This window comes from Caretta caretta, chromosome 10, assembly GCF_965140235.1.
Source record: "Caretta caretta isolate rCarCar2 chromosome 10, rCarCar1.hap1, whole genome shotgun sequence".
Taxonomy (NCBI): Eukaryota; Metazoa; Chordata; order Testudines; family Cheloniidae; genus Caretta; species Caretta caretta.
The window spans coordinates 76,539,205-76,553,261 of NC_134215.1; the positions used below are offsets into that span (position 1 = coordinate 76,539,205).

The 14,057-nt window shown below is 40.9% G+C and overlaps 1 protein-coding gene across 1 annotated transcript in view; it reads right to left on the reverse strand.

Moving 5' to 3' along the window:
- The window catches only part of TTC23 (tetratricopeptide repeat domain 23), a 46,592-nt gene that overhangs the window by 19,807 nt on the left and 12,728 nt on the right, over positions 1 to 14,057 (reverse strand). The window contains 1 exon segment of the mRNA XM_075132772.1: positions 2,828 to 3,005. Within this exon segment, the coding sequence (XP_074988873.1) occupies positions 2,828 to 3,005 (178 nt within the window).

Here is a 14,057-nt window from a genome sequence, read left to right on the forward strand (position 1 = left end):
TGCAGACAGCAGCAGAAATAAAGTCAGCTGTGAAATGATCTGAAAAATGCAATTTGCTACAGCATAGGGAGCACAGGGGATGTTTGCCAAGTATCATGGGCAAAGCACCAGGAATTTTTCTAGTGTAATGGTGATCCAGTACATTTCTGAGTTTAGGCAGAATGGTTACTGTTTTCTAGTCAACCTCATTAATGGAGATTTTCAGTTTCATTTTTATTCTGACTGCAGAATATAAGGCCTTTGTGGAGAAACTAAATGAATTCTTTGCATCAATCTTCATGGCTGAGGATGTGAGGGAGATTCCCAAACACGAGCCATTCTTTTTAGGTTTACAAATCTGAGGAACTGTCCCAGATTGAGGTGTCATTTGAGGAGGGTTTTGGAACAAACTGATAAACTAAACAGTAATAAGTCACCAGGACCAGATGGTATTCACCCAAGAGTTCTGAAGGAACTCAAATGTGAAATTGCAAAACTACTAACTGTAGTCTGTAACCTATCATTTAAATCAGCTTCTGTACCAAATGACTGGAGGATAGCTAATGTGATGCTAATTTTTAATAAGGGCTCCAGAGGTGATCCCGGCAATTACAGGCCAATTTGCCTGACCTCAGTACCGGGCAAACTGGTTGAAACAATAGTAAAGAACAAAATTGTCAGACACATAGATGAACATAATTTGTTGGGGGAGAGTCAACATGGTTTTTGTAAAGGGAAATCATGCCTCACCAATCTACTAGAATCCTTTGAAGGGGTCAATAAGCATGTGGACAAGGGGGATCCGGTGGATATAGTAGTACTTAGATTTTCAGAAAGCCTTTGACAAGGTCCCTCACCAAAGGCTCTTAAGCAAAATAAGCTGCCATGGGATAAGAGGGAAGGTCCTCTCATGGATTGGTAACTGGTTAAAAGAGAGGAAAAAAAAGTTAGGAATAAATTGTCAGTTTTCAGAATGGAGAGAGGTAAATAGTGGTGTCCTCCAGGGGTCTGTACTGGGCCCAGTACTATTCAATATATTCATAAATGATCTGGAAAAAGGGGTAAACAGTGAGGTGGCAAAATCTGCAGATGATACAAAACTGTTCAAGATAATTAAGTCCCAGGCAGACTGTGAAGAGCTACAAAAGGATCTCTCAAAACTGGGTGACTGGGCAACAAAATGGCAGATGAAATTCAATGTTGATAAATGCAAAGTAATGCACATTGGAAAACATAATCCCAACTATACATATAAAATGATGGGGTCTAAACTGGCTGTTACCACTCAAGAAAGAGATCTTGGAGTCATTGCGGATAGTTCTCTGAAAACATCCACTCAATGTGCAGCGGCAGTCAAAAAAGTGAACAGAATGTTGGGAATCATTAAGAAAGGGATAAATAATAAAACAGAAAATATCATATTGTCTCTATATAAATCCATGGTATGTCCACATCTTGAATACTGCGTGCAGATGTGGTCGCCCCATCTCAAAAAAGATATATTGGAATTGGAAAAGGTTCAGAAAAGGGCAACAAAAATTATTAGGGGTATTCAACGGCTGCCATATGAGGAAAGATTAATAAAACTGGGACTTTTCAGCTTGGAAAAGAGACAGCTAAGGAGGGATATAATAGAGGTCTATAAAATCATGACTGGTGTGGAGAAAGTAAATAAGGAAGTGTTATTTATTCCTTCTCATAACACAAGAACTAGGGGTCACCAAATGAAATTAATAGGCAGCAGGTTTAAAGCAAACAAAAGGAATTATTTTTTCACACAACGCACAGTCAACCTGTGGAACTCTTTGCCAGAGGATGTTGTGAAGGCCAAGACTATAACAGGGTTCAAAAAAGAACTAGATAAGTTCATGGAGGATAGGTCCATCAGTGGCTAGTAGCCAGGATGAACAGGGATGGTGTCCATAGCCTCTGTTTGCCAGAAGCTGGGAATGTACAACAGGGGATGAATCACTTGGTGATTACCTGTTCTGTTCATTCCCTCTGGGGCACCTGGCATTGGCCACTGTTGGAAGACAGGATAGTGGGCTAAAAGGACCTTTGGTCTGACCCAGTATGGCCGTTCTTATGCTTCCATAAAACACTGCCTCAGCAACGTATCTCAATTCAAACCCAAAGGGATCATCTCTAGTAAGTAAAAAGCATTTTCAGACTCCATGTCTACTAGTGGCAAAGCTGCTCTGCCAAGACTACAGCAAGATGCTAATTATTGTCATTGTGATGGTGGACTTTGTTTTAATAATACTTAGAAACTTCTGTCCCGGTAGGAAACACACAACTGACTCATTTCACATATTCCACCAAACACCCACTGAGTGCCACCTATGTGTGTAAGTATCTAGCTCTTTACAAGTCTCTCAAGCTTTATCTTTCTTTGGGAAAAGTAACAAAACCAAAACCAAACCAGCCACCACCAGCTGTGTTGATGGTTTCAGATGTTCTTAGTAGTAATATAGGACTTGATACTGCAGGGTACTGAGTGTCTTTTTATAGGAGTTAAGGATTCTGATTGCCATTTGCAAGGTGCTTAGAACTTTACAGGATTAGGCTCACAATTAGTGTTTGTAAGCATCCCGGGCAATTTTCAGTGCTCTCCATGGTGGTTTAGATGCACAAATCCCATTATTATTAACAGGAGTTAGGTTTTTAATGTACTGCCTTGGCTGCTGACTGTGTATCATTTAATCCTTTAACGGGAACTAATGATATTTTGAAAAAATGCAGCAAAGACATGTATTTACTAATTGTGCATGAGCCTCATTACGGTGATGATTTGCTTATCTATTAACCATGACATTTAGCAAAATGCCTTACTTGAAACCTTCTTTACCTTTACAAGATGCTGGATTGCTGTTGCATAATCCCCAAGAACCCGTGCTACTCCTGCCATTTTCTTGTGTACAGGAATACATTCCAGATTGCTTTCACCCTTACTCCTCTCAATATAGCTCAGAGCTTTTTGACAGCAGAGAATAGCGTCTTCTGATCTTTTGTGACACTGGTATAATCTGGAAAGTAAAAGCAGGTTTTCTTTTAAATTATATAGCTGTTAAAAAACTCAGGTGCCAGGAAGATGCTAAACAGGATGCATTTTATGTAACGCAGAAGTTACCTGTGTCTTAAGAAATTTAATCTCATTGCTAACTTTTTGTGCTGTTAAGGAAAAGTTAGCACATGTGACTCCATTTTGGTTTGGGGCCCACCATTGTCTAAAAGCAAGCACATCATGCACCAGGAGGAGTGTTCCTTAGATACTGCATTCCGGTGAAAATCCTCCTCCTTGTCTCCAGCTTGTCTTGACTCCCGGTATCTGTTCTTTGTCTGTACCTAAATCCCTATCTCCTGGCCTTTGATGTGAGGCCTCCCATCCTGATAATAAAAGTTACTGATGCATTGCTTTAGGACCGTGCTGTGTAATTAACATACTAGTTTAGCACGAGGAATGCACCAAGCAGGGATAGGTGGTAGATAAGAAAAGAGTATGTTTATTGGCTAAGGTTTCTGATGCACGAGGGCAACACGCTTTGCTAAAAAGTATATAACCTTTGTATAATATGTATTCGGGGTCCCCTCCTGGCTAGCAGGGGGGCACCACGCTCGAGCGTAATAAACTTGGTGTGTTTTGGGAACTCTGCAGTTGTGGACTTTGTTCATGTGCCTCAGCCTAGATTCGAACTGTGCGTGACCTATCAGGTATAATTCGCAGCAGTTGTGTGCGTGTCCTATCAGGTATAATTCGTAACAGTGCCAAAAACCCACAGTAGGGAAGAGTAATCTTGACACCAGAAAACAAGTGACTGTATATTTTCTCGTTGATTGCAAGTGACAAATGTTTTCTGTATTCAAGTACCTAAAGTCTTAGGATACAATTCCATTGCCAGGAAGACCAGTTCCATATGTGGAGTGAGTGATGAACAGGCACTAGCTATCCACAACAGAGAGGAGAATTTTTGCCCCTAAATTTTAATCTTAAACTTCCTCTTCAATAAAATGCTAAGGAATGTGTTGCCTAAAAATTAACAAATGTTTAATCTTGAAAAATGGAGGTCTCTGATTTGCATCTTAGCTTCCCTTTCTTCAACCTGCATTGTACACTGCAGTACAAAAGGAGAGAGTCTTACACAAATCATACTCTTAACATGTTTAGCAAACTGAAAGACAACACAATTTAAACGAATACCAGTTAATAACTTAGGGCCAGAATGTGGCTTTACCGGCTCATGCCGTATTAAGAGGGTGTATAGCGGGAAAAATACCAGCAGCAGTGGCTGAAGCACATGGCAGCACAGTACTTCCAGGGGCAATAGAGAAATGCAAAGAGCCATTGGCCATTATCTTTGAAAACTCATGGCGATCGGGGAAGTCCCAGACGACTGGAAAAAGGCTAATGTAGTGCCCATCTTTAAAAAAGGGAAGAAGGAGGATCCTGGGAACTACAGGCCAGTCAGCCTCACCTCAGTCCCTGGAAAAATCATGGAGCAGGTCCTCAAGGAATCAATTCTGAAGCACTTAGAGGAGAGGAAAGTGATCAGGAACGGTCAGCATGGATTCACCAAGGGCAAGTCATGCCTGACTAATCTAATTGCCTTCTATGACAAGATAACTGGCTCTGTGGATGAGGGGAAAGCGGTGGACATGTTGTTCCTTGACTTTAGCAAAGCTTTTGACACGGTCTCCCACAATATTCTTGCCAGCAAGTTAAAGAAGTATGGGCTGGATGAATGGACTATAAGGTGGATAGAAAGTTGGCTAGATTGTCGGGCTCAACGGGTAGTGATCAATGGCTCCATGTCTAGTTGGCAGCCGGTATCAAGTGGAATGCCCCAAGGGTTGGTCCTCGGGCCGGTTTTGTTCAATATCTTCATAAATGATCTGGAGGATGGTGTGGATTGCACCCTCAGCAAGTTTGCAGATGACACTAAACTGGGAGGAGAGGTACATACGCTGGAGGGTAGGGATAGGATACAGAGGGACCTAGACAAATTAGAGGACTGGGCCAAAAGAAATCTGATGAGGTTCAACAAGGACAAGTGCAGAGTCCTGCACTTAGGACGGAAGAATCCCATGCACCGCTACAGACTAGGGACCGAATTGCTAGGCAGCAGTTCTGCAGAAAAAGGACCTAGGGGTTACAGTGGACGAGAAGCTGGATATGAGTCAACAGTGTGCCCTTGTTGCCAAGAAGGCCAATGGCATTTTGGGATGTATATGTAGGGGCATTGCCAGCAGATCAGGGGACGTGATCGTTCCCGTCTATTTGACATTGGTGAGGCCTCATATGGAGTACTGTGTCCAGTTTTGGGCCCCACACTACAAGAAGGATGTGGAAAAATTGGAAAGAGTCCAGCGGAGGGCAACAAAAATGATTAGGGGACTGGAACACATGAGTTATGAGGAGAGGCTGAGGGAACTGGGATTGTTTAGTCTGCGGAAGAGAAGAATGAGGGGGGATTTGATAGCTGCTTTCAACTACCTGAAAGGGGGTTCCAAAGAGGATGGCTCTAGACTGTTCTCAATGGTAGCTGATGACAGAACAAGGAGTAGTGGTCTCAAGTTGCAGTGGGGGAGGTTTAGGTTGGATATTAGGAAAAACTTTTTCACTAGGAGGGTGGTGAAACACTGGAATGTGTTACCTAGGGAGGTGGTGGAATCTCCTTCCTTAGATATTTTTAAGGTCAGGCTTGACCAAGCCCTGGCTGGGATGATTTAGTTGGGGATTGGTCCTGCTTCGAGCAGGGGGTTGGACTAGATGACCTCCTGAGGTCCCTTCCAACCCTGATATTCTATGATTCTATGATCCCCTTTAAATGGTTGCAGTGCGTGCTCCTCTCCAGTGTCGCTATAGAATGCCAACCAGCGCTGAAGGGCCATAGACATGTCTATGCTTATCTTGTGATATCCAACCTTGCTAGTGGGAGTACACACCTGCCCAGGTGGATGAATCAGGCACAGAAAGCCCATCTCCTCCTTGCACAAATGTGCAAGAAAAGTCAAGAACCTCTGTCTGAGGTCTGAATTAACTCTTTGTGAAAAGAAAATGTTTCTCACTATTCTAACTTATTTAAATCTTCTGGAAAATGCTTACCTAGTATAATATATTCACTAAATATAAAGTTTTCCCTAAAAAATGACTTCTCCACAAAGATCTATAGCTATAGATTTGAAACAAACAGAATTCATGGCAGATGGCTAATTAGCTGATTGAGCAAAGTGTCAAGCAAGTGAAAAAGAACTGTAAAATAATTCATAAATCTAGAGTGAGCCAGTGGATATCTAACTCCCTTTGATTTTTTTCCCTAGATTATTTTAGCCTCTAGAACTTGCCAACTTTCAGGCTGCTTAAGCAAAGGAAAGAAGTATGCATGTTCAACTCTTCTTGTTTCCATAAAGCAACTGGGTCCTGCCAGGAGAGTAAAATACTGAATGAATAGCCCCTTTGTTTGCTGGGTAGATTGCTAAAGTCATAGAAGAACAGAAAAAGCTAAATGCCATGATGACATCATCTTGGTAGTTCAATGTCCTACCTGAAAACTATGAAGGAGAGGGCAGACTTGTATATGCTGAACAAATGAATATGGGTCTTAAACATAGAGCAGAAGGAACCATAGCTGTGCCAACATTTTATTATTATTTGTATAACAGTGAAGAATTCCACTGCAGGGGGGGTTCCATTGCACATGTATGTAACAAAAAGAGGGACTTTTAAAGACAGTGTTCTCTGTTTCTCTTGTGTTTGTGGCTCCAAATAATAAGGTTATTCCAAAACTTGAAATGCTAGAAAGCAAATCCAAGTCCTTCTTCAATGACCACAGAGGGCTTCCTGCATGCAGATCTGGAGCCAGATGAACTGATCATGTGTGGATCTTTTGTTGCTCTTGGAGGTAGAGGTAAAGGAGTGTGTGCATTTGTGTGTGTGTGTCTTTTAAGACCACAGTCACTGGGTTGAAACAGCCCCTGCAGAGTAGTTCTGCAGTGTGAGATAGGGGAAGGATTCCTTCCCACCCTTCATCTACCTACCCAACCCAGATTCTCAGACTGGGTGCTAAACTGAGGAACTGGCTTTAAATTATGATTCCTCTCAACACTTACTCATGTGAGTACTCCTTATCTACTGAGTGGTCCAATTGATTTCAGTGTGCACTAATCAGGGATTACTTGCATAATTAAGGGTTTGCAGGATCTGGGCCTTACATTATAAATGTCATTATCACTGCACTAGCTAGTAATCTTCTAGAGTTGATGGCCAAATAGGACACTTTTGGTAATGTTAACAAATGTACAGGGTAAAGAAATACATTTCAGGCATCAAATATTAAATGTGTGATCATACATAAAAAATGTAACACTTATTTAGGTCCAAATTTTGATCCCACTGAAGTCAATGGGAATGTTGCCATTGACTTAAATGGGACAAGGATGTACCTCTGAATGAATTAAAAATGTATATTCCTATTATGACAAAATAAATAGGAAAGAAAAACATATTTTGAATTAGATTCTTTTCTTGTGTTATCCAGAGAGAGCCTCAGAAATTCATTGAGGAATCACTAGTTTATTTAATCTGACAAATCAAGTCCATGGAAATTGCAGCAGATGTAAAATCCTAGTCTATGAAGAATGCATTTCAAGCTACACAAAAGAACTGCAATTTTGTGATACTTAAAGGGATATATTCTCCAGCAGCAAGCACAAACAATTTTACCACAGAACAAAATATTAAAGCTGGAAATGTTTTTTGTGTGATTGTTTGATGGACCTCTATTTTCTTTAAAAATCAAAAGATAACATCAGTGATCCAAAGTAAGGATTACAATAAAGTTACAGCTGTAATGCCTTTATATCCTGTGTTGATAAGGTTGTCTCTAACGTGTAACTCTAGTTTATGTATTATTGATATAATGGAATGATGTTTGACATAAAAATTGGAGCATAGGAATCCAAGAAAATAATTTGAGACCATCCAACTATTTTTCCATCAAGTAATTTAACAGATTTAATCTGAATTTGTTAACAAATAGAAGTCTTAGTCATTGTTTTTGGGACAAGATCTTCTAATCCAAATTCTAGCCCACAGATGAAGCTTTGCAGCTGCTGTTAACCCCTAAAAGTAGGATTGTCAAGAAGGGGAATCGGGGTGTGCTATGGTTTCTCTATGCCTAAGCTGCCATTTGCAACTAGTGAAAATTAGACTTGGTGCAAGGGACTGAAGGAAAGATGACTTTAAGCCCCTTTCTTTTCCTCTGATCCTGGGGCTGAGTACGGGTCAAACTGGCCCCTGCTATAATGTACAGCAACCTAAGACTCACTCTAAATTATGGTGGCTAGAATGGACCCTAGAGATAGCTTGGCTGCCCAAAGGTTTGCCAGAGTTCATCACACTCTGGCTGAGTCTCCTTCTGTCTCCAATCATGTCCCCAGTGCACCCAGGAATGCCCCCCAACTCCAGGGGGAAGGGAGTGGGTAGTGTAGACCTGGCTATTCCAGTGCTACGTCACCCAGGATTTCCCTACAACCAGGGAATTCCCAGTTGCCCTACTAGGCATAGACTTTGCACTGTCATGGTGACAAAACCGGGAAGGAATCAGGAACTTAAAAGGATGAGATATTCTGAGCAGACATTTGTGCAAGATATCAGCCTCTTGAGCACCTCCTTAGAAACTGCTCGGCCCAATTTCATTATCGCTTCTTCTTTTATCAGTTTTTGCTCCAACTTTGGCTGCTTAACTTTCTACAAACTCACTGCTCAGGAATTCACTTAAAACACTTAATGAGAAGATGGTGCAACAGGACCAAATACAAATGTCCATTCAGCTCCATTCATTTTTTGCTCTTTAACCCCTTTACTGCTGCTTGAAAATCTGTGTTTTAACAGCAACAGAAGCTTCCTACAGAGAGTCCATTTAAAAAGATGGAATGTCTAGTAGTGTTTTAGGCTGTACCTGGTGTGTTATTCAATGATGAAGCAGATAGGTAAAGCAGTCACTTGGAACAAATGCTGGAATGCAATTATAATCACCAGATGACTTCACCATAAAGGGCTAAATCCTGCAAGCCCTTTACACACAGATCTCTCATTGGGCTCTGGGAAAGAAGTCCACTATAGCCTAAATTCACTATAAGCAGGTTCTACTACATGCCTACATAACTCAAAGAGCTGTGTACACGCCACACTTATTTCCTTCACTATTTATATGCACAAGGTATGAAAAACAGCTCACCACCTGTCTGACTTCTGTCATAACGTAATCAGGCCCTGACATTAACACTGTCCTGATACAAACGGCAGAATAAAAAAAAGTTCAGTCTTATACAACCAAGATCTTAGGCAATTGAGTTGGAATAATTTTCACTGCAAATACACACTTGTAACTAAGTAGATGAAAATATGCAGATTCAGATATGTGTTATTTAAAATAACAAACAAAAAAACCCATTTACATGCACACTTCACTCTCCAGAGTATTATAGTCAAATCTGGGATGAACTATGGCAGCCAGATGGAAGGCTGAACGTTCTAGACAAGGGTCTGGGCAAACTTACAAAAAGTGCATGGGATCTTTAATGTCCATATAGAAAAGACAGGGCTTCAGTTTTAATGTCTCATACAAAATATACACAAAAGTGCATGGGATCAATTTACCTCCTTCAGAAGAAGACTGAAGGGCTAAGATGCAAGAAAAAGAAAAGTCAAGAGAAAGTGCCAGGCAGTGACTGTGATTTCCAAATAATGCAGAAATGGAACAGAGATGCATAGCAGTGAATAAAAACTAAATAAGTTGGATGACATGAAACAGAAGCAGCCTGACGTGAATGTGAGTGAAATTTTTAGATCTCTGCTGTCATATAAATAAGAAGTTTTGCTTTGATTGGATCCAATACACAATCAAAAGTGCTTAGATAGTCCTCTAAAACTACTAGCTGGACAAGTATTGACCCTCTTCTGTAGATAAAACTCAAAGCAACTGCCCTGAAGAGAAAAGGGTGGCAGATCTTGGCCCAGGCAGAATGAAGAATAGAACTAGAGACAACCGTTGTACAACCTCAATGACAGCAGAGGGCAGCAGTAAAAATATTACTGAGGTCATGTAAAAATAGACCAAAGAATGTGTCATGCCACTTGCAGCCTGAAACTACATGTGGTATCAATCTGATGCTTAACTTGTACTATTTCTTGGGTTAAAAGCGAGGGGGAAAGCTGTAGATAAAATTCTGAGCTGAGCACAAATGGTCTTAATTCAGGGAAGCCTGTCATGTTTAAGGAGTTTCATAACCTAAAATCTAAAAAGAAAGCAAAAAAAGAAAAGTTTTTTAATAAATGCATATGACAGGTAGCAAACAGAAGCAATGTGGACTCAATAAGGAATGATGCTGGTTTATGTGAAATGAGTTTGGTAGCTTTAATTGAGTTCCTAGCCAACCAGTGTCCACATAGTAAAAATCCCAGTCTCAGTTGTTTACATTCTTCACCCTCTCTAAAGAGAGGCTAACAACTGGATAAGCCACAGAGACTGATTCTCTCACCCTTAAGAGATAGTCCCTTTTTGAGATACTCTAGCTGGAGCAGTGGGGAAGGGGTCGGTGGAGAGGAAGCTTGTTCTGCCTTTCCTGTACTTGCTCTGTGTATTAACAGTGGAATTAGGTCTTTAGGGATGTCAATCAGGCATCAGTCCTAGCACACTTAATATTAGTAATATCACTGGGAACTGCAGTGAGCAAAGAGTGCAGTTCAGGTTAAAAATCCACTATTCGTATGTCATCTGCTAGGATTGTTCCCTTCGGACTACTAGTAGCTTCCACCACTTCCCCAGAGAGTCTATTCCATGGCCTACTTGATCTCACTTTCAGGAATTTTCCCTCAAATCCTCAGCTCAGCACAAATCTGAGGTGGACACTTTGTTTTAAAAGCTACTCTTCTGAGCACATGTTTTACCAAAACAAAAGGGCAAAATATGTCATTTTAATTCAAACTAGAGCATTTCAGATCTCTCATTAGAACATGGAATTGAGACAAATCAAAGTGAAAGGGAGTCAATTAAAGTTTAATAAATTTGAAGTAATTAAATAAAAGAACAATTTAAGCATAAAGGCAGATGTCACGTAATCATTAACCACTGGAATATGGACACTAGGCATGCAAGGGCTCCATCTGCCTTCCAATTCTGGGTACTGTTTGGGAGGCAACAGCTGATTTAGCAAAGGCTTAGGATTCAATGTAAACAGCATTAAAACCATTAGCTGTAACTTTGTCATGCTCAGCTAAGCAGGTTCTGCTGCACCAACATGATATGCTAATGAAATAAGCTGGACATTGGGAAACAACACATAAAATGACCTATGCTCTTCAGTTACATGGATCCTTTTCTGCACCAGCAAAAACACAGATTCTTTTGGGAAGTAACTCCTCTTGTAGTCCATAAGGCCAGTTTGCTAGCTTGCTATATTGCAGGGATCGGCAACCTTTGGAACGCGGCCCGCCAGGGTAAGCCCCCGGCGGGCTGGGCCGGTTTGTTTACCTGCCGCGTCTGCAGATTCGGCCGATCGCAGCTCCCGCTGGCCATGCTTCACTGCTCCAGGCCAATGGGGGTTGCAGGAAGCGGCGGCCAGTGGGAGCTGCGATCGGCCAAACCTGCGGACGCGGCAGGTAAACAAACCGGCCCGGCCAGCCAATGGGCCTCGTGCCAAAGGTTGCTGATCACTGTTCCCTCTAAGCTGTGCATGTGTGTGTGCGCACACAGATCCTAAACGCCACACACACGGTGAAACACTGTGCACACAAAAATTTGCACAGAAGAAATTTTTTGCGCACATAGCCTGTCAAAAATTAGAGGGAACATTGTTGCCGATTCCTGCTATATTGCATAATGTGTTTTCTTCATTGGTTTGATTGATTATATTGTTATTGTCTTGGGTTTTGTTTTGTTGATGCTGAATTCCAGTATATGTTACTCATAATAGTTGGCTGTAACACAAGGAACCTACAGGCCTGTATCCTGTATGATTAGCTACAGCAAGTTAGCATAAGTGTTTGTAACCTTTGCCATACATAAATGGCCTACCGGTTAGCCCTTTTGACTTCGGGGAACCAAACAAAGAACTGAATGTGTTTACCTTAAGTCCGGAACAGACCGGTAACAGCAGGGTACACTGCAGAACATGGAAGTCATGACGTAGGCCAAAGGTAACGGTTTTGGGGATGAGATAATCAACATTAATACGTATGTATATATGTCATAATATGTTAGCCTATAGAGTAAGTGTACCCGAAGATTTATCTGGGTGAGGAAATAAGATTTGGGCATAGTAGGTTGTGCCTGATTAAAACAGTCCCAGAACCCTATAAGAGGGTAAACAACCATGCAGGGGGATCGCTTTTTCCTATCTTCTATCAAGCTATCAGCTCAGCTTCGCAATACAATTTAGCTACTCAACACTTGAACCTGATCCCTAGCAATTTGGGGAGCCTGGACCATCAAATTCATCGGGCAGGCCAGAGATGGGGCTGGTCCTCTGTCTCCAACTACCAGGTTTTCAGGGAAAGGTGAGAGTATGCTAGTTTAAGTAGTCCTTTAGAACAAAGATGTTACCACCAGGGGCCAAAGAATTGTATTACTTCTTTGTGGCTCTGTGTTTTATATCTTTTCTTATTCTTTCATTCATTTCATAAAGGTCTTAACGTTTTGGTATTGTCCTCAGTGTAAGTGTCCTTGCCACACAACCCGAGGGTCTGCTCATGACGTTAAACTCTCTGAGTTTTCTAACCCTGTAGCCTGAACTGGGACAAGAACCTAAATATTTTCTGGTCAGATCATTGGCGAGCTGTAATAAACTAGCCCATAAATTCAGGTCAACACTCTTTACCTTGGTGTAAGTGAAGAATCAACCTACATATTTTTAATATAAAGGAAATTATAAAAAAGCAAAAGCTACCAGCTGCCCAAAATATAGTTTTGCTGATACCAGCTGAAGATTTTGCCTGTAACATATCTGAAATGAGTTCATGAGAGCTGACAGTTTCTCGGACAATATTAAAGGTGCAACAGCAAACTATCCCAAAGTGATGGAAAGATAGGAAGAATAGTAAGAGGTCAATACAGCTTGATACAGCTCTTTAATGACCTGAAAAATCAAAAAGAAATCCTACAAGAAGTGGAAATGTGGACCAATTGCTAAGGAGTACAAAAGAATAGCACAAGCACAAAGGGACAAAATCAGAAAGGCTAAGGCACAAAACAAGTTACACCTAGCAAGGGACAAAAAAGACGATAAAAGGTTTTATAAATACATTAGGAGCAAGAGAAAGATGAAGGAAAGCATAGGTCCTCTACTTTGTGGGGAAGGAAGGCTAATAATGGACGACATCAAGAAGGGTGAGGTGTTTAATACCAATTTTGCTTCAGTCTTCATGAAAAAGAAATTATGACCAGATTAATATTAATAACAAGGAGGAAGGAACGCAAGTCAAAATAGGGAAAAGAATAAGTTAAAGAATATTTAGATATAGATGTAGTCAAGTTGGCAGAACCCAATAAAATTCACCCTAGGGTTCTTAAGAAACTAGCAGAAGCAATCTTGGAACCATTAGCAATTATCTTTGAGAACTCATGGAGATCGGATGAGGTCCCAAAGGACTGGAGAAGGGCAAACATAGTACTTATTTTTAAAAAGGGGAGCAAAGAGGACCTGGGGAATTATAGAGCAATCAGCCTAATTTTGATACCTGGGAAGATACTGGAACAAAGTGTAATTAGTTAATGTGTTTCAACAGGAGTAGTATCCACAATATTGGAGGGAAAAGGCTTATCCATCAAAGCTAGTGACTGTGGAGCCTCAAAAGATTCAAATTGTGCAGTTCCTCTCTAAACCCAAAAGTTCAGATGAACTATCTGAATCCCCTGAATCTGCAAAACTGAGAACTACAAATCTTGTAACAATCACAACAAAACCTTAAAACCATTATTACTACTTCATGTTTATATCTGACCCTAGCTAAGCAAGACAGCATACAATGACTACAGAAGGCTTTACTATTAGATTACAGAAGCCACTACCTGCAACTTTCC